Raw genomic sequence first — 23,257 nt, 5'->3', positions numbered from 1 at the left:
GGACTGTCGGGATGAATGGGTGCAACTGGAGGACACGCCACCCACCACGAGGCGTGGCCAGTTACCGTAAGAATTCTAGGTGGAGCTGAGACTTTCTTTATCATGTACTTATTCATCTATTCATTTTTAAGAGGAAGAGACTTTCTACATATTACTGGCCATCTAGGCAATTGCGGTGAGCCTCCTGCCTCTTACTCCAGGGTGCTGGGATTATGAGCACTACCACACCTGGTTTCTTTCTTTATTTCTCAAGCTAGAACCTCACTCACACTGTAGCCCAGGCTAGCCTGGAGCTCACTGTATAGCTCAAGCTAGCTTCTGACTTACGGAAATCATGCTCAGTGCCGGGATTGGTTATAGGCATCAGTTACCATGCTCAGCTCAGAGCCCTAATTTACAAACTCGGATCCCCTGGTTATCAGGGACTTCTATCTCCAGGGAAGAGGGAGGCACAAAGCAGGGCTCCGAGTCCCCAGTGCCTTCCCTGGTCCTTCAACCATGTAGCACTGCCTGTGAGTTTAGCTGAAGAAAGCATTTGAACACCACGGTACAGCAGCCTGGGTCTCGCCAAAGTTGGTTTCCTTACCTTGAGTTTCATCTGCTTTGTTCCAGGACTGCCATTTCGGGGTGTGACAGAAGAGACGTGTTTAGGAGAGGTGGCTGGTTCAGGGCACACGGCAGGGCTGGAGGGTTTGATCAAAGGGTCTGAGCTACCAAGAGTGGGGCGTGTGGGGCTAAGGCAGGGCCTATGGCTCGGGGCTTTAGCACAGGAAGGTGTGGATGTCTTAAACATAAACATAAATAAAATCAAAATGAAAGTCAGCACACGGGGAATGGAAACAAATGGAGAAAAGGATAAACAAAATCTCAACACAAAGAAGGCGAGTCACAGCTCAAAGCAGCCCTCTCCACCGCCCTTCCAGTAAGAAAGGACGGCAACTCTGCCCTCTTGGGCACCCATCAGCTACGCGCATGCTACACAGCTGATGTGGGATGGGCATGACTGAAAGTGACATGGCGTAGGACTTGTAAGAGGGAGGTTGAAGCACAGGCAGACGTGCGGCTACGTTCTTTCCTTAGCAATTGGACCTTGTTGTAGGTCCGACTTGGAGAGTGCTGGCCTAAAGGTGTTTCCCACTTAGTAAAGCAGGTGGAGACCGCCAGAAAAGAGGCAGCAAGATTTTCTCAAGAAAGAATGTTACTGTGACGTGGGTCAGAGGCTCAACCTCAGGAGAAGCACTTATGCAGGCTCACTAACACCCTACCCTCTCGCTCTACTATGCCCAAAAAACACCAAAAAGCCAAACCCTAATACTTCAAGGAGGATTGTGCCAGAGTCAACCAAAAGCTTCTGTCAGATGTCACCAAGGACTGACAGACAGACAGACAGACAGACACACACATACATACACATGTGCTCACATGCACACGCGCGCATGCACACACACACACACACACACACACACACGTATGCATGAATGCACACACATATGCACATGCATAGACACACATACTTTCTGATTAAACAAAGACTCAAATCTAATTAACGCCATTGATGGAATCTTGGTCTGGTCAAAATTAACCTCAGAACATTCTACCTAAGGAAATTGGTGTCTATGTGGCTGGATGTCTTCCGAGAAGGATCTAGCCAGAAGGCTGACAGCTGACATCATGGCTGCCTCTGCGCACTCTGACTGGGAAGTATGACCCTGGTGGGCTGCAGGGACTGTTGAGACCAGTCTGTTGGAAATAAGAAACTGAGAGGCACGCCTTTAATCCCAGCACTTGGAAGGCAGAGGCAGGCAGATTTCTGAGTTTGAGGCCAGCCTGGTCTACAGAACATGTTCCAGGACATCCAGGGCTACACAGAGAGCAACCTTGTCTCAAAAGAAACAAAGGTGGGCGGGGAGAAAACAGAACAGAGAGACCAAGTGCAGGCTGTTCTGGAGTCCTGACCAGAGACTCTACAGTGTTTCCTCATTCTATCAAAATTCCCAGTGAAGGGGTCAGGGCCGAATCTCTGTCACCAGTACCAGGAGGAGAGTCCAGGGGACAGACTCTCTGGGGCTGCTTTCACAGGAGGAAAGCTAGGATGGGTACTGGAGTCCCTTGTTCCCTAGCTGGGCAAGATCCCTCTCTCTCCACTGGAAGCTTCCTCTACCCAGCCTAGATTTGTAATAAGTCTGGCTCCATGCTCTCCTGTGAGTCAGTCCAGGGCAGGGACTGTGTCCTGAGTGTATACTTGAATGATGAGTACAATCATGCTTGTGCAAGCATGGGGCCAGGATTCCCCATCACTTACCCTGCAACTCAATGAGCATCTTGACTGACAAGCAACTGTCACTCACGCTTTAAGAAGTGGGGCAGGGCTAAGTCCTGCACGAGGCTTGGCTGCCTGTCTCCTGAGCATTGTGACAGGGAGCCCTAACTAGTACAGAACAGGCCCTTCTGGGAGTGGACTCTCTCCCAGACTTTAGCTAGCACCATCCACATCTGGAGACTCACTGGGAGCTCTGGCACTAATTACAGGCCAGACATGCTGGGCAGCATTCCTAGGGACTGTCCAGTTGATTCAATCTGGGCCGTGGTGGGATTTTCCAGGAAAATAACACCGCACATACAGCTTCAGGGTTTTCTAAGACAAAAAGGCGTGGAGGGAGAGGATGACAGATGAACAAAACGGAAGACAGGCGGAGTTTGGGAGGCTGGTCTGTGGCGAGCAGGCTCTTTATCTACTGGGGTTGGTTGCTGAAGACTGGCAAAGGCTTACCCTGAACCACTCAACCACTCTTTCTTTCTTTCTTTCTTTCTTTCTTTCTTTCTTTCTTTCTTTCTTTCTTTCTTTCTTTCTTTCTTTCTTTCTTTCTTTCTTTCTTTCTTTCTTTCTTTCTTTGTTTCTTTCCTTCCTTCCTTCCTTCCTTCCTTCCTTCCTTCCTTCCTTCCTTCCTTCCTTCTTTCTCTTTCTTTAAAGATTCCTTATCGCTCTGAACCACGCTTTCTACCCCACACTTTTCCAGATTTCATTTAAAGGAGGTTCTGCTAATTCAGAACACAAGGCAGCCCCACATACAACTCAGCAACCGAGGCCACCTGCCTACTCTCCCCAGGCGCAGTTCCAGCTGTTCCTCCTGCCCCGCTTGCTGTTCGCTGCTTGGATGCACTGACGCTTCCTGTCCTGTTTGCTTCCCTGCTTTTCTCTTTGAGTGCTCACCCAGAATCCTCCCTGCCTTTATCTGGCGATCACTTCACTCCTCGAGCATAGCTCCCTGGCTCCCTGGATACGCTGTGTATATTAAAAACACTCTCGGTTTACTGAGCCTAGATCTCTAGTGCTAACTCCGAACTACACACAGTTTTCATTTAAACTGTGAGGGAATGGCAGGAGGTAGGTGTTGGGGAGGAACTGAGTACAGCTGACCACCCTTCCCTGTGTCAAATATCAAGACAGAAACACTGCCTTTGTAACAAAGCAATGGCCTTTAAATGACAGTTGTACTCTAGTGACACACACTCTCCACACGTTACGGCAAGAACAAACACAGGCAGGAAGCAGAGCCTTCTAGGACCGGCGGGTCAGTAGCTTACCTTGGCTTTCTTCTCGTCATTTCCTGTCCTGTCTTTGCTGGCCACACGAGCTGGTAAAATATAAAATAGAGAGTGCACGTGATGCCCCGTGCTTAAGTTCACAGGGACATCAGGAGTTCAGGGGTGGTGGAATGAGCGTCCTTTGGTTGAAACCGGCTGATTTTCTTAGTCCTCAAATGTTCGAGGTCTCACATCATTAGTATCACACAGCACACAGGGCCGTCACTCAGAGCAGCCTGGTGAGAGGGGAAGCAGGCTGGCCGAGGGTGGGGGCATGCGGAGGAAGGCAGCAGGTGCTGTTAGAGGCGCAGGTGGGCTATGGTTGCTCACTCTCCTCATCGGTAACCCCACCGAATGCTGGGCCATTTAAATGCCCCAAGACCATGGATGGGGACAGCCCAGCCTAGCTCAGGCTATAGCTTGATCATTGGATCAGGGTTGTGGATGTCTCTTACTGTGGCCAGGCTTGGCCTTGCGTTCCTGTGAGACCCGCACTTAACCCTCTAGGGCCTCAAGGCCCAGTTGGAGCCACCTCTATTTTCCTGCCCCATGCTAGGAAGGGTCCTTAGATCCACCTTCTCGACCATCTTACGCTGACCATGCCAAACCCCATTCCAGGCCATGCTGCTCACAGAAGCCCAGCTCTGTTAACCTTGAGGCTCCCTGCAAGTGAATGAAGAGTGACCAGCGCTGACTCTCCAACCCAGAGGTCTCCCCGTTTTACTGTGGAGGAATCACCTGGGACATAGCATGGAGACTCCGAGACGCACCAAGGCTGTGTGTGCAACCAACAGGCACCCAAGACTCTGCAAAGCAATAGGAGCTCTTGTGCGTTCCTTCTTCTGTCAACCCTGTGTGTCTGTTTAAGACACACGGCTGTGCCAGTCCACTTCTGACTCGGGGAAAGATCACCATTTCCTCAAGGCTAGACTGTCACTAACCAAGGAAGCTGCAACTGCGACTGTTCCCAGGCTCAGTGAGAATGGAACACCTGACTGTCTGAATAATTCCCAAGCCTAGGGTGCAAGCAGTCCCCGTGGCATGCTTCTGTGTAGTTTCTGCTGCGTTGGCCTTTGTGTCTGTGCCACGATGTAGCTAATAAACTCTGCCACTTTTTTTTTGTGTTGCCGAACTCTTTCACTGGAGTAACCTGCTTATTGCCATCATCACTGCCAATCAGCCCGCTAGTCAGCATTTCCTGAGTTCCAGGAGGACTCAACAAGCCCTGTTCTGGAAGATGTCAGCAGGAGGCATCAAATATATTTGTGGAATCCAGAGGACGCCTCCTCCTTAGAGGGTTCCTATGCACAGCACAGCAAGATCCCTGATGAGCCTACAACAGTGAGTGGAAGTTGTTGAGCTTTGCTAGGTCTGTTTATTTATTTTTTCCTTTCTAAATTCACTGTGCCATGGAACTGTGCCTTCCCTGCCCCTTGTCCCAGACATCTGGAGGACAAGAATTCAATAGAACGTCAACTCCTTTGTCTTGGATTTTGAAACAAGACACAGGCTTCCCCTTCCTCTGCCTCTGCTTTTGTTTTAAGACAGGGTCTTATGTGGCGGAGTCTGGTCTTGAACCCCTGATCCCTGTCTTCTACATCCTGAGTACAGTGCTGATTAAAGGCATGGGGCACCAAGCCCAGATTCTTTTAAAAAATATGATCTTGCTTTGTAGCCCAGGCTAGCCTTAAACTCACTATGTAGCCCAGGTTGGCCTGAAACTTGCAGTACTCCTTTAGTCTTAGCCTCTGGAGTGCTAGGGTGGCAGGCTGTGCCACCACCGGGACAGGCTTTCACGTATGATATATTGGGGTGTTCTCTATAAGTAGTGTCTAACCCATAGTTAAAAGATGATTTTGACTATGAGCTTAAGAGTCATCAGTTTCTAGGTTCTGGAAATAATTCTAAAATGTCACGTAGTCTCTACTCTTACATTTGTTTATTTATTGTATAAGTAGACATGAGTGTGTGTGTGTGAGACATACATGTCTTCCCACGAGTATGGAAATCAGAGAACAACCGAGAACTGGCTCCCACAGCTGCCCTCGAATCTCTATAAGCATATGGTACGTCCTGGCACCTTGTGGGTCTTCAGGATGGAATTTACATCGTTAAGCTTGTTGGTAAGTAGCTTTACCCACTGAGCCATCTCAAAAGTCCAAATGCCTTTAAGATTGTAGAATCTTAAAGTCATGAATGTCCCTGCCATTCTGCGGGCTCCAAAGGGCTCCAGAGGAGTTCCACACATGGACTCTGCCTGACCCTGACTGAGAGGAGGGCCTCTAGGGAACTGGAAGACATGCTTTACTGCTACAGTCAAAACAGGGGAGAGAGCCGGGCGTGGTGGCGCACGCCTTTAATCCCAGCACTCGGGAGGCAGAGGCAGGCAGATTTCTGAGTTCGAGGCCAGTCTAGTCTACAAAGTGGGTTCCAGGACAGCCAGGGCTATACAGAGAAACAGGGGAGAGGTTATTGGGCCATTAGCTACCTCTACAGAGGTAGCTGTCACCTTTCAAATGTGACAAGCTGTCTGTTGATCAGGCAGGTGGACTTAGTGTCTCTGCACCAGGAGGACACACTCCAGCCTCGCCTCTTCCGGAGGACAATGTGGGAACCACAGCAAGAGTGTGCCTTTCAGAGCAGACCTAACTGGATTCTGAACTTGACTCCATCCATTGTTTAATCTGGAGGTCTATCACAAGGTTGATTTACTGCTCTGAGGCTCAGTTTTCTCATCTGCAAAGTGGGGCTAATTAAGCCTATTTCAGAGAGCTGGGAATGTTCTAGACTGTGAATGTCAATATCAATCATAAGCCTCTTCAAAATGAGTGATGCTGCTACCCACTCTATGCCGTATGCCTGCCAATCTCCCGTGGCCTGGTGGGCCACGGTGGATACATCAAGTGGCAGAGAGCCAATCAGGGCAGAAAGCACAGGTGGGTGTTGGTGACATGCACAACTGCGAGGGCAAGCGTGAAAGGAACACGTGCTACCAGAGGCTGAGGGCAGGGGCTGGGGAGGGGGCGTCGGCCCAGGCGTGGGTTTAGTGGTTATCCTGGAATCTCAGGGTGCAGGAGTCAAGGCCAGAAGCTTGTGACAGTGTCCACAGCCTGGAGGGTACCAGGGGAGGAGTGAGGGAGCGTAAACCACAGACCTTTAAGTTGAGGAACCCGACTGACTGGCCTCCCGGGCAGGCCGGCTGCAGGTTGCTTGCCAGGAGGTTCCTGAAGGCTAGCCTCTTTGGTGCCCTTTCCCACAGAGGGGCCCTGGGTCTGGGCCTTTTGCTCCTCTCCGGGGACCCCCACCACTGTAGCCCCTTCCAAATCCTGTTCCTTCGGCGTGCTGGCTTTGATTTCCACGTGGAACGTGAACTCAGGGGCAGCCTCGTGCCCTTCCTCCATGGGCCCCGTGCCAGGCCCTTCGGGCTGTGAGGCCTGGGTCTCTGCGGAGACTTTGGAGAAGAAATCAGCAGGAAGTGGGACGGAACCCTCAGTTGGGAGCCCAGGCACGCTGGCGGTCTCCCCGCAGACAGAGCCGGAGCCGGCCTGAGGGGCTGCCCTGCCAGGGGTCAGGGAGGCCTGGGAGGGAGGGGAATCCTGGGATGATTCATCCACGGTGAGATCTTCATCCACCTCTTCCTCACTCCCCAGCCTGTCTTGGCCCCAGCCTTCCTTCTGAGGTGGCCCTCGCCGCAGCAGCTCAGAGGCCGGGTGGCTTTTCTCTATGTCCTCAGGTCTTGTTCCCGAAGGTTGACATGTAGCCTCTCTGAGGCCTTGTGGCAGGAGGGGAGCCCCAGACATGCTAGACACCTGTTGGCGGGTCCAGTCTGAGGTCCCCAAATCTGGGGCCTGGCCTTCACGACGCCCTGGTTCGACAAGCAAACTTTGTGAGAAAATCTCGACCTTCTCCGGTTCTGTGTGGAGATACCCAGCAGAGGGAAGTTTCAGAATGGGCAGGCACTCCTGGGCCCGTTCTGGTCCCTGATCCTGGATGGGCTCCTGAGGACCAGCTAGTGGAGGAGGGGCTGGGCGGGTGGGAGGAGGCTTCAGGGGACAGCGGGTGACTGCCAAGGCCAGAGCATCTGACTGGTTCTCGCCTAGAGTGGCAGTGAGACCCCCAGAAACTTCTGTGCTCAGTCCAAGCTGGACTTGAACACCACCCCGCTCCTCCTTAGAAGCCTCTTGGGCATCTCCCTCTGCTGGCTGGGAACTCTCACCTCCTCAGGGTTTGAAGAGGCAGTGATGGCAAATGGTTATCAAGAGTAAAGATACTGTTTTAAAGGATACCATAGCACTTGCCATAAAAAAAGACTGGGACTCCCCTAACAGACCTCTCTCAGACCCAGCTCATTGCTTTTGTTTACTTGGAATAAATGCTCTCTTGGTCTGTCTGCCTCTAGCTTGCTTAATACCCTCTCTGGGCTTCAGTTTTCTTGTCCGTAAAAGGGAGACTTGGACTTGGTGAGCTCTGAGGTCCCTCTGGTGTTTTTGGCTGGCCCAGAGCCTGCTGGCACCTCTTTGGCTGTTCAGCATGTGATTGCGGGCTCACCTACCATTGCCCTTAGAAGATTCTGGGCTCCAGATGCTCTTGGCTGAGTTATGACAGTGGCCTGCCTCTCTGCCTCTGTCTATCTCTGTCTATCTCTCTTCTCTCTGAAGAGGTGAAACCAGCGGGTGCCATAAATCACCCAGCCTCTAGCCCTGCTCTGACAGATTTGAAAAATGCCCAAGCTATGAGGGTAGGGATGGAGCCTTGGTTAAGAGGCCACCTCATTACTCCTGTGCATGGAAGAGCAGCACATTTATAGCTCTGAAATCATTTTTCATGGGCTGCCTTTTGCCTCAGGGGAAGCAGGAGCACTGGGGCTCTGGCTCTGACTGGGCTCTGACTGCTCACCCCGCACCCTATCCAACATCTCATCGAATCTAAGCATATTGTTGTGTCCTCCCCCACCAAAAAAAACCCAAAACAAACAAACCTGGGATCAGTCATGTGATAGTCATGTGGAACCCTCTCTAGGGTATTTGACTGTGCCCTGAGAATGCTGGGAGTGGAGTAGGGAGTCCACTGTGAGGTCCGTAACAAGCATCCCCTGGTTCTGTTTGATTGCTTGCTTGTGACAGCATCTCCTGGACCTGAGGCTGGCCCAACTCACTATGTGGCCAAGGATGACCTTGAACTCCTGATCTTCCAGGAGCTGAGGTTACAGGCATGTGCCACCACACTTAACATAACTGAACTTTCTGAACAGCCTACCTGGTCCCCATAAAATATCCCAATCATCTGCCCAATTTTCTTTAATAAAACCAGTAACCATAAAGGCCTTGGGGACATAGAAACTGGATAAGGGGCAGGAAGGAGAGGGGAGGACCTGTGTATACACATGTGTGTAACTCTGGACACACATAAGTATTATTTATGCACACTATACCTCTGTCTCTAACTCAGTGGGACCCACCAACAAAGGACCCAATTCTGCCCTGGCCCTCCTTCTTTATGGCAGGATGAGTTCACAGTTACATTCAATTATGCTCCCAGTATTAAGGCTATCACATGGCCACTGATCAATGAATGCATTCCGCATACACCAGCTACTGTCTGGAAAAAAAAACCCTCCAATTTCTCCTCCTTCTCAGGAAACTTATTGAGGCCTTTGGTCTGTTTCAAGAAGTAGGAAACCAGCATGGGTCTGGGCTACTGAGCACCGGCTGGCTCACAGGCCAGAGGCCAAGACAGCCATGGACTATGATGCCACCCAACAGATTTGGTCCTCTACTGACTTCAAGAAAATGTTCCCTAGGCCGGGCAGTGGTGAGCACTTGGGAGGCAGAGGTAGGTGAGCTGGAGGCTAGCCCTGGTTTACAGAGAGTGAGTTCCAGGACAGCCAAGAATGCACAGAAAAACCCTGTCTTGAAAACAAACAAACAAACATAACCTTCACCCCTCAAAAAAAAAAAAAAAAAAAAAAAAGGCCAGGCATGGTGGCGCACGCCTTTAATCCCAGCACTTGGGAGGCAGAGGCAGGCAGATTTCTGAGTTCGAGGCCAGGCTGGTCTACAAAGTGAGTTCCAGGACAGCCAGGGCTACACAGAGAAACACTGTCTGGAAAAACCAAAAAAAAAAAAAAAAAAAAAAAAAGAAAAGAAAGAAAGAAAGAACAAAAGCAAAGAAAGAAAGAAAGAAAAAACAAAAGCAAAGAAAGAAAGAAAGAAAGAAAGAAAGAAAGAAAAGACTTCCTAGAAATTATTTTTGACTGGGGTGTCCTGGAGTCTGATGTACTGTAATATCTTCAAAGACTCCATTTAAGTTGAGACAAGGCCCCAAATGTATACAGTAAGCATACACCATAAGCATACTTTGCTGTGTGTGCATACTGGTGAGGAACCTAAGCATAATTAAAGCTCATAGGAGGAGGAGCTGGGCTGGGAGGACCACCCACGCGGCTCCCCGGGGACTGTAAAGTACTCAGTAAATATGAAGCAGGGGCCAGGATGCAGCTCGGTTAACGCTTACCCAGTCCACAAGAAGCTCTGAGTTTGGTCACAGAATCTTGTAAACGGGGTGTGGCAGCACATGCCTCTAACCACAGCATTCCCAAGAAGGTGGAAGTAGGAGGGTCAAAGATCAAGGTCATCCTTGAATACAAATGGAGGCCAGCTGGGGCTGGGAGGATCTTATCTCAAAACAAAACTGTTTTTTAAGTGCAGACTCTCTGGGAGTGGTGGAGGGGCAGTAAGGCAAATGTCAGGGTAAACACAGGACCATGACCAAAAGTCTCCCCCAAGTCCTCCTCAGCAGTCTAGTGTCCAAGTTACCTAAAGGATGATTAACTCTTGAGGTCAGTGAGGCAGAGCCCTTTACAGGCGGCCAGCACCGCTAAACAAAAGACAAATCCCTTGTCACCTTATCGAGCAAAGGACACCACCCCCCAGCTCCTCTGCCATCTATCTGTATGTCTGGCTGCTACACAGGACACTCTCAAGTTCATTTATCCAGAAAAATGGAAGAAAACAAAGCCAGCTCTTGCTCTATGTCAGAGATCTCCAGTTCCTAAGACTCTCTAAGGTTAAAAAAAATTTTTTTTTTTTTTTAAAGCGTATCTGTGACCCACAGCTGCAGAAAGCTACTTCTCCTGAACACAACAATTTAGTTCCTGAGAAGAAAATCCTAATAAGGTGTGAAGACTGCAGAGAAGGAAGTTCGAATGACAAGTGCATTGGTGATGTGATTGACAGGCCACAGGGCACCCTGTGGGAGCGTCACCCACTGGCCTCATCCCCGGGCTAGGCATGACCTGAACCAGGATGGTATAAGAAAACGCTGTCTGTGTCTACAGAGGCCAACTTTGATATTGGCAACTCCTTCGGGTCTCCTGAACTTGTGCCCTAGGACCTGGCGCTAAGATGTCTTTTCAAGGTAGAGCCCACTGAGTGCTCCCATCTCCCTCCTCCCAATCTGAGTCCCAAAGTCGATTTGGGCCACTGACCTTGAGTCACATGCCCAGCGGCTTGGTCCTCCTGGTTCGGGGTGTCTCCGATGCCTGCTTCTTCGGCTGGTCCGAGGCAGCAAAGGGAGAGGACAGAAGGGAGACTGTTATTTCTTGTTGCAACCCATGCTCTCTGTACCTGTGTTCCTCGTGTGTGTGCACATGGGCACCCTGCAGGGCCAGCTGCAGTGTTTTGCTCCTCTGCAATGGCCACGGCTAGGGACAGTGGTGATGACATGTGCCTAAACAAAATCCATAGCACTCACGTGCCTTCCAGGTGACTGCGACCGAGGAGGAAAGAGCTTTTCCATAGGGGTCCAGGGTCCTGATGCCTTGCCTGGCTCCACAAAGATGCCAGAACTTAGGGGCTCACAGATGAGTCACAGTGGCACTGCCTGCTCTGGCCAGCACTTTGGGAGGACTGGGGTTCAGGGAGAGATTATTTTTGATGGTGTGTACCCAGAAGCCATCCCCTGTCCAGCTTCTCTGAGCCTCTATTATTGGAAACCTTAAGGAGGGACTAGGGTTTGTCTTGTAGGAGGATGGTGAAGGCCTGAAGACAGGAAGGAGATGCTCCAAGCTGCTATGCTCCTTCTCTTTAAACCTTGCCACACATCACTCCTAAAAACAGCACTACCTGGGACTGGAGAGATGGCTCATGGCTAAGCGGTTAAAAATACTGACTGCCCTTCCAAAGGTCTCGAGTTCAATTCCCAGCAACCACATGGCGGCTCACAACCATCTGTAATGAGATCTGATGCTTTCTTCTGATGTGTCTGAAGACAGCTACAGTGTATTCACATACATATAATAAATACATTTAAAAAAAACGAAACAAAACAACAACAAAAAAAAAAACCCCAGCACTACCTGGCTGGAGGGAGGCCAACAGGGCCAATGGATAGCTTTTCAGGGCCTTTGGGTTTTATTTAAGAAGCCAACAGTCACCTCAAACAAAGAAGACTGAGGAAGGTCCGGACCATATGGGCACTAATCTCAAGAACAAGGCGTGATGGAGCACACCTTTAATCCCAGCACTCGGGAGGCAGAGGCAGGTGGATTTCTGAGTTCAAGTCCAGCCTGGTCTACAAAGTGAGTTCCAGGACAGCCAGGGCTATACAGAGAAACCCTGTCTCAAAAAACAAACAAAAAATAAAAACAAAAACAAACAAACAAAAAAGAACAAGGGGCAAACAGGACCCAACAATGGGATGACACACCACACTAGTCTAGATGAGGTCAGCGACCCAAGTTGACCTCAAGGCCTTGAGGCACACCAAAGGCTGCTGCCTTCAGAAGCATTTCACACAGTGCCAGCTGGGCCACCTGCCTTGTCTCTAGACCGAGGTGGTCAGTCTCTACAAACCAGCACCCTTCCCAAGGCCGGCACAAGGAAAGAGCCCGAGTCACTACTTGTCAAGGGTAGCCAGATGGCCGTCTGAGGGTGTGGCCACAGGAAGTGAATTTAGACGCTCTCCACCCGACGGGTTATCAGCTCAGACACTTCTAGGTCTTTTGTGCTGCTTTTTATGGGTGTATGTGACAGTTCCTTGTCAGATAACACAGTACTGGCCACACACTGTGTCAACTGCCTGGAAGGCAAAGTCCAACAATGGATCTGGTCGGAGTAAGATTAAGGAAATGGAAGACAGACTCAGAGGGACAGCAAACCCAACGAAGCAGTCACGGAGTCCTTAGTAGAGATAGAGGCATTCCCGGACTCCACCAGTGACCGCCCTGGTGCTAAGAGAGTCTATCCATCTTCCCATGCTAGTGCAGTAGTGTGATATCCTGCCCCTGATGTGGGGGGGGATGGGGGATGGTATCATGTCTGAGCTCAGCAAGGGGCATGAGGAAATCATAAATCTCAAGGGGCAGGGCAGAAGGCACTGCAGGAGTTGGTATCTCTACTGGCTTTGAATGTTCCCAGGGAGGCACAAGGTTCCCTGCTCTCTAGGGAGACAGGCCTCCCAAAGGTAGAGAGTCACACAGCATCCTTGGGCAGCTTTACTGAGCACCCAAGAAGCAGCAAACATGTGCTCAAGAAAGCACAAGGTGAGGCCCTAACTCCATCAACAGCTGGGAACCTTATCAACTCTAAACCCACCCAGAGGTGAGCGGCCTGGGGCTGGAGTGGCACCCTAGAGTCTTGCTATGCAGCCCATACTGGCTTTGCACTCACTGTGTAACTCAGCAGGCCTTGAACTCTTGATCTTTCCAGCTTAGCCTACCAAATGCTAGGATAACAGGCATGCGTAGCTTCACCCCGTGGTCTTGAATGCACCACCCAGAGAAAGACACTTGGCTTCTGTTCTCTCCGGCTTGGGATCTGCTGAATGGCAGTCAGGGGACACAACAGGATATGGGAAGGGCTGGCCCTTCTAGGGTGACTGAGCAAAGGTGCATTGTAAGTCTGCCAGCAGGCTGTGCAGCCAAGGATGCTGACATCTTCACCACGGAATTGTGGGCACTGAGCATCTTAGATCCTGCTTAACGGGCCACTAGTGAGAACGAGTTGTCTTTCACAGAGGTGATGCAGTAGCTGGGTCCCTGAGAAGAAGGAGGACGCATCCGCCAGAATCTGACACAGAGGAATCCATCTTTACGGAAGTAGGAGCTAGGAGCTGAAGTGGGGAGAGCATGGAAGGATTCAAGAATGGTCTCTGTGGTAGCTAATCTTCATGGTCAACTTGCCTAGATCTAGAACCACCCAGGGGCTGTTGTGGTCCATTTGTGGCTGTGTTTGAAGATACATACAGATAGGATTAGCTGAAGGGAAGACCTGCCTTGAATGTGGGTGGTACCATCCCATGGGCTGGGGGTTAAGGCAGTACGGAACGCAGAGGAAGGAAGGAGAAATCACACCCAAAGCTACACTCCTTTGGGCTCTCTATCTACCAAGAAGAGCTTCCTCCACCACAGGCAATGCTCTGTCCAAGGAGGACACAGGAGCCCATGAGCCAAAACAAAGCTTTCCTCACTGAGTCATCTCTGTCAGGTGTCTGGGCACTCAGGAGATGTTCCATGGGAAAAGGTGGCCTCTAAGCTCCTGCAGAGATGCCACTGTCCCCTCCTACCCACCTGCCCCGCACTAGCTCAGAGCAGCGGCTGGTTTAGAACAAGGCTGTGGGCCTGACTGTCACATCTGACTGGCCATTCAGATGAGTGTTTATAAGCTGTGAGGCTTCCTTCTCCATCATCACACTCAATCTATAGCATGGTGGGGGATGCCCTGGGAATCACGTATGCTAAACCAGGCAGTCCACCAACTAAGTGAGCTGTGTCCTGGCCTTTGTGGCCTGTTTTGAGACCAGAAAGACTATAAAGCATTTCTGATTACCCAGGAGTGGTGGGAAAGTCTACAGCTTTCATCCTAAACGGAGGACAAACTTCTTCAATGACAAAACTTTGATGTAGAGATATGGCTTAGTGGCTAAGAGCACAGACTGCTCATGCAGAGGTCCTGAGTTCAATTCCCAGCCCCCACATGGTGGCTCATGACCATCTGTAATGGGATCTGATTCTCTTTTCTGGTGTGTCTGAAGTCGGTGACAGTGTACTCACATACATAAAATAAATGAATCTAAAAAAAAAAACAAAAACAAAAAACCTTTGAAAGAATAGCCAGAGACAAAAAGTATCATATGACCCATGACTTCACCCCCGTAAGGTGTCTGTGACCTTCAAGCATCCTTCATGAGCAAGGCTGAGGCCTGGCCAGGATTTAAGAACATCTAACCCCTTCTGTCTCAGAAGCCACTACTGCCAGTCAATCACTTTGCAAAGCAGAAACACATTTTGAAAGCCGGGGTGGCTCTGTAGTGGGCATTCTCCATGGGTGTGCGAGAGAAGGCTGGCTATAGGCTCCTAGGGTGCTCACTCTTCATTGTCAACTTGCTAGACTTGGAACCACCTAGGAGACACACCCCTGGGCGCATCTTCCGGGGGTATTCACAGAAAGGTTTAACTGAGCAGGGAAAACCTACCCTGAATATGGGTGTCACCATCCCATGGGCTGGGGTCCTGGGGAAAAAGGAGAAAGCCAGCTAAGCACCAGCATTCGCTGCTGTCTGCTTCCTAACTGCAGATGCAGTGTGACCGCCACCGTGCCGCCACCTGTCACATGGAGTCTATCCCCTAAAACCACGACGAGCCCTAACAGACCCTAGAGTTGCCTTAGTCAGACATTGGATCACTGTAAGGAGGAGGAGTGACTGGCATAGTTGCAGAGAGGCACTCCTCAGCAAGGGGTCTTCCCATCTCTGCCACGGTGAGATCAGGCATGTCTCGGTAGCTAACTGGGCAACTTGGGTTCATCCTGCTAACTGCTGGAGTTCTCCCTGAGGCCATGGAGGACAGCACAAAGGGAAGGTACCAGGCTCTGGGCTATGATGATTTCTTGCCTAGCCCTCCGTCCCTGCAGGATGACTTACGAAGGACTGAGCGTCCGAGCCCAGGATTCTTTTTGCTGCTTCGCTGCCTAATTCCTTGTCACCCACATTGGTAGAGCAGACTACATAGACCGAACCCGAAAGATGGACGTGAGGTCACATTTCCGAACAACAGCACCATCCCATTAGACCATCAGAAGGATTCAGTTATGTAGTCGATGTAGCCTGCTTGGTGCTCCTGGGAGTAAACTGTCCCCTAAAGGTGACCTGCTACTTACTATTGCTGGGCCTGGAGAAAATGTGAAGAAGGCAGGAAACCTTCCCCAGAGAACTCTGTTGAGAACCTTTCTAATAGGCACACTGACTGAGGTGGGGGCCAGCAGGAATCAGAGGACTCTGTAGCCTTGTGGGAGGCAGTCAGACTCCAAGGCCGCCACTGCTAAATAGCCAGGAGCCCCAGAAGCCAGAGCGGCTTACTCATCTGCTGCACCCGACTATGAGGGTGACCTGTCCAAGGCAGCTCCGGGGCTCACCCTCACCTGTAATTCCTTCTGGGATCTCCGTGTGGGGCTGGGCAGCGGCCTGCTTGTCGGGAGCTCTCTCATCCACTAGGGGCGCAGTCACGTCTGGAAACCACCAACAGTCACCCCTCTGCTTATGCAGGGGCAGTGCAAGGAGTGGGGCCTGCCAGCCACATGCAAGAAAAGCCAGCTCAAAGCAGGGCCACAGTCCTCCTTCCTGCCCATCTCCCCAGGAAGCACACTAACAGGAGGACCCCCTGCCTGGAAAGCCTACAGGGGTCATGTAAGGATGACGAGGGACACAGCCTGACTCCTGGGGGTCAGCTGTGTGATCCTCACTGCAATGCAGGGGCCCCGCAGCTGGGACTCATCAGGCAATATGAGGAAGCTGAGAAATAGACTGAGCCGCTTTCCTGTGGGGCTTTGAGTAAGCCTTTTGTCACCCTAGCCTTTGTTTCCACAAGTGTAGAACAAGAGTGCCATCTGTAGGTGACCTTTAAAACTTCTACCACTTCTAATTCCCTGCCCCCAACCTCCTCACATCTCATTAAAAGGCACCAGAGTTCCTTATGTGGCAATAACCAGGCCAGATCCAGTTTCCTCGATGATGCAAGAGATAAGAGATCCCAGACCAGGACCTGGGGGCATCTTTTCAAAGCAAGCACTTTAGCTCCTCCCGAACCCCCAGCCTCTCTACTAGGTATGCGAGGCACACCCAAGGAGTGGCCGGTTTCAAGGGATTCCCAGAATTCCACACAGCTAGTCCACAAAGGCTATTTTCCTTATGATCCTGTCTGGTGCAGATAAAACAGCTCGCTGAGCTCAGCCCCAGCTGCCTCCCTCCCTGAGGGTGAGTGAGGCATGTGGGGGCCCACGCATGTACAGGTCCAGACTGCATGAGTGGGTTGTTTCTTCCTGGACAATGGTGACAGAGCAGTGAAAGCCACGTTTGGGAAGCCTGCCCCAGCTTTGGCTCCAAGGCTTTCTCAGGGTGGCAGACAGCTTGCAGACCTGTTCTAACAGGATGAGCAGGAAGTGTCTTGCATCGCTGGTTTTCAGAAGGGCAAAGGAAATCTAGCCAGGAGGTTGTCACCAGGCTAAGGGCCATGCCACCTGCATCCTCCGGGGATGGGCCAGCATGCCGAACAATTGGCAGGAGCTTGACAGCTATGTTCTGGATTTATCCAAAGGCAGATGCTGCGGGAGAGGGCCTGGCCAAATTCTCTTTCTGTAACAGAACGCCCAAGCCATGTTCAGGGATGCAGAAAGGGCTCAGAGTGGAAGCTCCAACCTCCTTGGAAGGCTGGAGGAGCTATGGACGATTAGTTAAAAGCCATTCTCCATGTCCCTTTTCCTTGATTTCTTCTACTCAATGGATCCAAAAGCAAGGTGGGGACAGCCATGCAGCCCACGGTGGCCAGAGAGCCAGTTCTGGCCAGTGAATGAAAATGAAAACATCCAGGAGGAGCTTATAATAGAAAACTCTTGATTTAGTTTTGGCAACACATTGGCTTCTTCGGGGTCCTTTTGGTGACTGTTTTTGTTTGTTTTGTTTTTGTTTTTAATTTCAATTTCATTCATTCTTATTTTTATTATTTGCTTTTTTTTTTTTTTTTTTTGAGACAGGTTTCTCTGTGTAGCACTGGCTGTCCTGGAGCCCTCTCTGTGGACCAGGCTGGCCTCAAACTCAGAAATCTGCCTGCCTCTGCCTCCCAAGTGCTGGGATTAAAGGCGTGCACCACCTCTGCCTGTCTTTCATTCATTATTATGGAACACGTGTGTAATACATCTCTGTGGGCACATGCCATCACAGTGTGTGGGAACTTAAAGGACAACTTTGTAGAGTCGGTTCTGTCCTTCCTCCTTTACAAAGGTTCTGGGGAATTGAACTCGGGTCCCCAGGCTTGCATGGTAAACGCCTTCATCCTCTGAGCTGTCTCACCAGCCATGGTTCTTGTTCCAAGGCAGATGACAGTGTTTGGGAGCGCAGCAGCTATTCTTCAACAATGAAGCAACAGTCCAACCACGTAGGATGGCAGAAGACAAAGACAGAAGCGCATACATGGCGTTAGGGAGCTATGCCCATGTCCGGGTATCTTATGATTGCAAGGCAAAAAGCCTCTTCAGTTGGTAGAGCTTTTGGGTTCCAGCAGCCAACAGTGGCACTATAACTAACCCACTTGGGAAGCAAGACAGCCGACCAGGGAGCATTTCAGGAAAAAAGACAATGAGCTTTGCGACAACCTAGACACCACATATCTGGAGTGAACAGATTACAGGAGATGAAACGTACTCCATGCCCAAAATCCAGAGCCCAAGAAACGAAGATGCCACACCAAAACCCGCTCCTAACAGATGAGCGGGAGACTTCTGACCTGCCCCCTCCTCAGCCAAATGAGCATTCTGGTCTTTGAATCCCTGAAAGAAAAGTAAGGTGGAGGCTTCTGAGGGGGTCATGGAAGGTAGCAGATTCAGGATGGGAACCCTGTTGAGCTGTGTGTGAGCCTCGCTGTGCTACACAGACCAGCTTCTTCAAGCATGGAACATTCAGGGCAACACGCACGATAATGATGCTCAAGGCGCACACTGTTGAGCCAGGCATAGAAGCAGGTCCCCGCTCCCACTACCCTGCAAAGCACCGGGCTAGCGCATCTCAGCCATCAGGATAGGAAGCAGCGAGTGCAGCCGGGAGGGTGGCACACAGTGCGCAGCCGCAACCCTAGTGCGTAGCGTGGAGTTGGGAGGGGAAGCTCAAAGCAAGGTAAGCTGAATGAATGGAGTGGTGGGAGTAGGGAGGCCCCACCTTCAGCAGTTGGAGTGCTCTTAGCATCGGAGGTCTCCGACCCTGGTTCCTCCGCTCCATCATCGGCGGGGGGCTGTGGGGGAGACTCTGGAACATATACAGTGAGCCCTCAGACCTCAAGAGGAACCTGAGAACTGTGTCCTATTGAGCTGTAATCTCTTTAGTGTGGACACTGTAGCCCGATGATCAAACCAGGAAGGGACCAGTGCCCCTTACACAACCATGTTCCACTCTTGGGGTTCTTGGATGAGAATGTGGGTGAGACAGGGTTTCTCTATGCAGACCTGGCTATCCTGGAACTCACTCTTTAGACCATACTGGCCCCGAACTCACAGAGATTGGCTTGCCTCTGCCTCCTGAGTGCAGGGATTAAAGGTGTATAACACCACCTCCTGGTGTGTGAAGATATACCTTTTAATCACCCAGGTTCAACGGAAGCAAAGCCCTTATATTGACAACCTGACAATGTATCTGGAAAGCCTGCTCCTGCTTGAGCAGAAAGCCCTCTCTGGTCTTCCCAGTGGCCGCTCCACCTTCAGGTCACAGCTCCTCATTGTTCAGCTCAGGGAACGCATTAATGGCTGAAGGATTTTCTTTGCTGACTCCCCTAGGCTTTCGTTAGCATGGCTGTGCTCGAAGCGGGGATAATGCTCTTTGTCCAGCACGTAAGACTCATCATGGGAGGTGGCCATTCTGGTGGTGTTTACTTCACCTTGTGTGGTGCTTTGAATTTGCTTGGTCCAGGGAGTGGCTGTTAGGAGGTGTGGCCTTGTTGGAGGAAGTATGCCACTGTGGGGAAGAGCTTAGAGATCTTACTCCTAGCTGCCTTTGGAACAAGATGTAGAACTCTGAGCTACTCCAGAGCCGTGACTGTCTGGACGCTGCAATGCTATTCACCATGATGATAATGGACTGAACCTCTGAACCTGTAAATCAGCCCCAATTAACCTCAGAACCTGTAAGCCAGCCCCAATTAAATGCTGTCCTAAGAGTTGCCTTGGTCATGGTATCTCTTCACAACTAAGGAAACCCTAAATAAGACATCATGGTTGAAGAGTTTTTAGGGTAGCTCTGTGTATCAATAGGAATACATGTGGTTCTTTTTTCTTTATTCTTTGTTATGGTGCAGATGTTGGCTGGGACTCTCCAGAGGCTCTAAGAGCCAGCTGCCCATTGTAACAGAGGAACAAATGCTCTGGCCATGGGGTTAAGTCCAGTATCACCCCATGCTCCATAACACTTTAATACCCCTTGTGGTGGTTTGAATAAAAATGGCCCCATTGGGAGTGGCATAATTAGGAGGTGTGGCCTTGTTGGAGTAAGTGTGGCTTTGTTGGAGGAAGTGTGTCATTGTGGGGTGTGCTTTGTGGCCTGGCCAGTGTGTCACTGTCATTTTTTTCTACTTTCTGATCCAGATGTAGAAATCTCAGCTACCTCTCCATCACCACGTCTACCTGCGTGCCACCTTGTTTCCTGCCATGATAACAATGGACTAAAAACCTCTGAACTGTCAATCCTAGTTAAATGCTTTCTTTTATAAGAGTTGCTGTGGTCATGGTGTCTCTTCACAGAAATAAAACTCTAACTAACACACCCACCCCTCAGGTTCAGGCTGAACATCTACTGTCCTGGCAAAGAGGAGTCCCAGCTGGGGCCCATTCCATCTGCTGTCCTTGAAAACAGAATTCTGATAGAATTCAGGACAGGGCTGTGCCAACCTAGGAGGCCACATCTTTCTTACTCCTGAGACGCCTTGAAGATAGAAGCCATACACTCATGGTGGCTGGTTTTCTCAACCATGTGAAGAGCGAGAACCATTCTCAGGGACAGTGTGTGTGAGGCTGGACACATGTAGGGAGGGGCTATTGGCCTGAGGGCCATGCTTGCCAGGGCAATGCTGTAACACAAGAAATGGCTCTTGGGATGGGTATGGTGGTGATGCTTTTAATGCCAGCACTCAGGAGGCAGAGGCAGGCAGATCCACGAGTTTGAGGCCAGCTAGGGCTACACAGTGAGTTCCAGGATAGTTAGGGCTAGGTAGAGAGACTGTCTTTCAAACAGACAGACAGACAGACAGACAGACAGACAGACAGACAGACAGACAGACAAGCACCTCTCCGTCCTTGGTGATGACTGGACAAAGCAGGGATCGAGTTCAAGTCACAAAGCTGCTGGGGATTGTGTCAAGGAGGTCTAGATTAGATGAGATGGTGTAAGCTCCTCCGGGAGCTACAGAAAGTCATATAAAGTTTGGCCAGGGCCCTGAGGAATCAATGGGCAAGGAGCACTGAGCATGGATGGTACTTGCTAGGTGGCAGTGTGGCTGGGGCATTCAGTGGAGATGAAGGCTGTCCCTTGGGCAACAGTGAGATTCTGGGCTTCTGGGGTGGTGGAGGGGCAGCTGGGTCTATGTACAAAGCAGAACACAAAGCAGAAAGGCCAAAGGCATTCGGGTACTGAGTGATGAGACACCTCCCAGCCTCCTTCAGAGCCCAGGCAAAGAAGGGCCCTTCTCCTATTTTCTCACCGTGTCTCATGTATCCTAGGCTGACCTCAAGACTCACCCTCAGACTCACTGTGGACTCCCATCCCCCTTATTTACATTATCCTTGGAGGGAGAGAAAAGGGAGAAGAAGCCCCTTTCCAAGGCCTGGAAAGTGTTACACATCAGCGTCTTTTAATTCAGGAGCCTGTGTGACCACCTCCCCCACCCCACAGCCTTTCCGGCTGCATCTACTCATAACCCAATGTTTAGCATCCACTAAGACACTGTGTATTCAGCATGTCGTCTCTAGTCATCATTCAAAACAGTCTCTCGTGTCACTCATTTATCTGAGCTGTTGTTGGTACTGTGATACCTCCTGCCAAGTCAAAGCTGCCAGGCTACACCTACAAACAGCTCATCCTAAACCTGGCATAGCAAGATCTCTTGGGTGTCTTAGGCTTCTTTGGTGAGAGAACAGCCCTAAGTAGTACAGCACACTCTTGTTTCACAGCACCTTCCAAGGATCAGCAACTCTCTCTCTCCCTCTCTCTCTCTCTCTCTCTCTCTCTCCCTCCCTCTCTCTCTCTCTCTCTCTCTCTCTCTCTCTCTCTCTCTCTCTCGTGTGTGTGTGTGTGTGTGTGTGTGTGTGTGCAGGAGCTGTGGGGGCGCTCAGGGACACACACACACACACACACACACACACACAGAGTGAAATGGACAACCATCGAGTTTGAAGGAGTTTGAAAGAGTTCGAGGCCAAGTCAACAGAGCCAGAAGACTACATTATAGACTCTGCAGAGGCCAATGCAGTTTAATTAATTAAACTAAATCTGAGAAGTGCTTTAAAAATTTACATCCAACTTTATATGCCCCAGTACAGGGAAACTCCAGGGCCAAAAAGGGGGAGTGGGTGGGTAGGGAAGTGGGGGGTGGGTGGGTATGGGGGACTTTTGGGATAGCATTGGAAATGTAAATGAGGAAAATACCTAATAAAATTTTTTTAAAAAAATTACATCCAGCCAGGCGGTAGTGGCGCACGCCTTTAATCCCAGCACTCGGGAGGCAGAGGCAGGCGGATTTCTGAGTTCGAGGCCAGCCTGGTCTACAGAGTGAGTTCCAGGACAGCCAGGGCTATACAGAGAAATCTGTCTCGAAAAAACAAACAAAACAAAACAAAAAAATCCAAAATAATTGACATCCATTATTATTTATTTATTTATTTATTTATTTATTATAAGTACACTGTAGCTGTCCTCAGACACCCCAGAAGAGGGAGTCAGATCTTGTTACAGATGGTTGTGAGCCACCATGTGGTTGCTGGGATTTGAACTCCTGACCTTCGGAAGAGCAGTCGGGTGCTCTTACCCACTGAGCCATCTCACCAGCCCCCCCATTATTTTTGTTTATGCATATGTATGTAAATCTGCGAATGCAAGGTAGGTAGGTGCAGGGTGTAAGTCTCCCAGTAGTGGGGTTAACAGATTGTGTGGCCTGATTGACTGGGTGCTAGGAACCAAATTCAGGTCCCCTAGCAGAGCAGCAAGTGCTTTTTTTTGTTTTTGTTTTTGTTTTTGTTTTTTTGAGACAGGGTTTCTCTGTATAGCCCTGGCTGTGGCTGTCCTGGAACTCACTCTGTAGTCCAGGCTAGCCTTGAACTCAGAAATCCGCCTGCCTCTGCCTCACAAGTGCTAGGATTAAAGGCATGCGCCACCATGCCGCCACCATGCCCAGGGCAGCGAGTGCTCTTAGCCACTGAGCCATCTCTCTAGCCCTAAGACAGTCTGAGACAGGATCTCTCTATGTAGTCCTGGCTGAACTCGAACTCACTCTACACACCAGGTTGGCTTTGAACTGGCAGCAATCCTCCTGCCTCTGCCACTTGGATACTGGAATTACTGGATAGTGGCAACATGTCACACCCAACCTGGTGCCGTCATACTCTTGCCTGACAGAGTCCAGATGGCCAGGTTTGTGTAGCTAAGGACT

At 50.4% G+C, this 23,257-nt stretch overlaps 1 protein-coding gene across 10 annotated transcripts in view; it reads right to left on the bottom strand.

Annotated features, from left to right (window-relative positions):
• The window catches only part of Mapt (microtubule-associated protein tau), a 102,682-nt gene that overhangs the window by 26,095 nt on the left and 53,330 nt on the right, over positions 1–23,257 (bottom strand). For 3 of the 10 annotated variants that reach the window (NM_010838.4, NM_001285456.1, NM_001285454.1), the window contains exons 3-4: positions 11,072–11,137; positions 3,586–3,635 (exon numbers count right to left, since the gene is read on the bottom strand). In NM_010838.4, the coding sequence (NP_034968.3) occupies positions 3,586–3,635; positions 11,072–11,137 (116 nt within the window). Of the gene's footprint in view, positions 1–3,585; positions 3,636–6,739; positions 9,463–11,071; positions 11,138–16,001; positions 16,089–18,786; positions 18,874–23,257 lie in introns of those variants that run through there. The other 7 variants (XM_006532408.4, NM_001038609.2, XM_006532407.4 and 4 more) reach the window with 5 other exon arrangements.

This window comes from Mus musculus, chromosome 11, assembly GCF_000001635.26.
Source record: "Mus musculus strain C57BL/6J chromosome 11, GRCm38.p6 C57BL/6J".
Lineage (NCBI taxonomy): Eukaryota > Metazoa > Chordata > Mammalia > Rodentia > Muridae > Mus > Mus musculus.
This window is presented reverse-complemented; position numbering and strand designations above follow the sequence as displayed.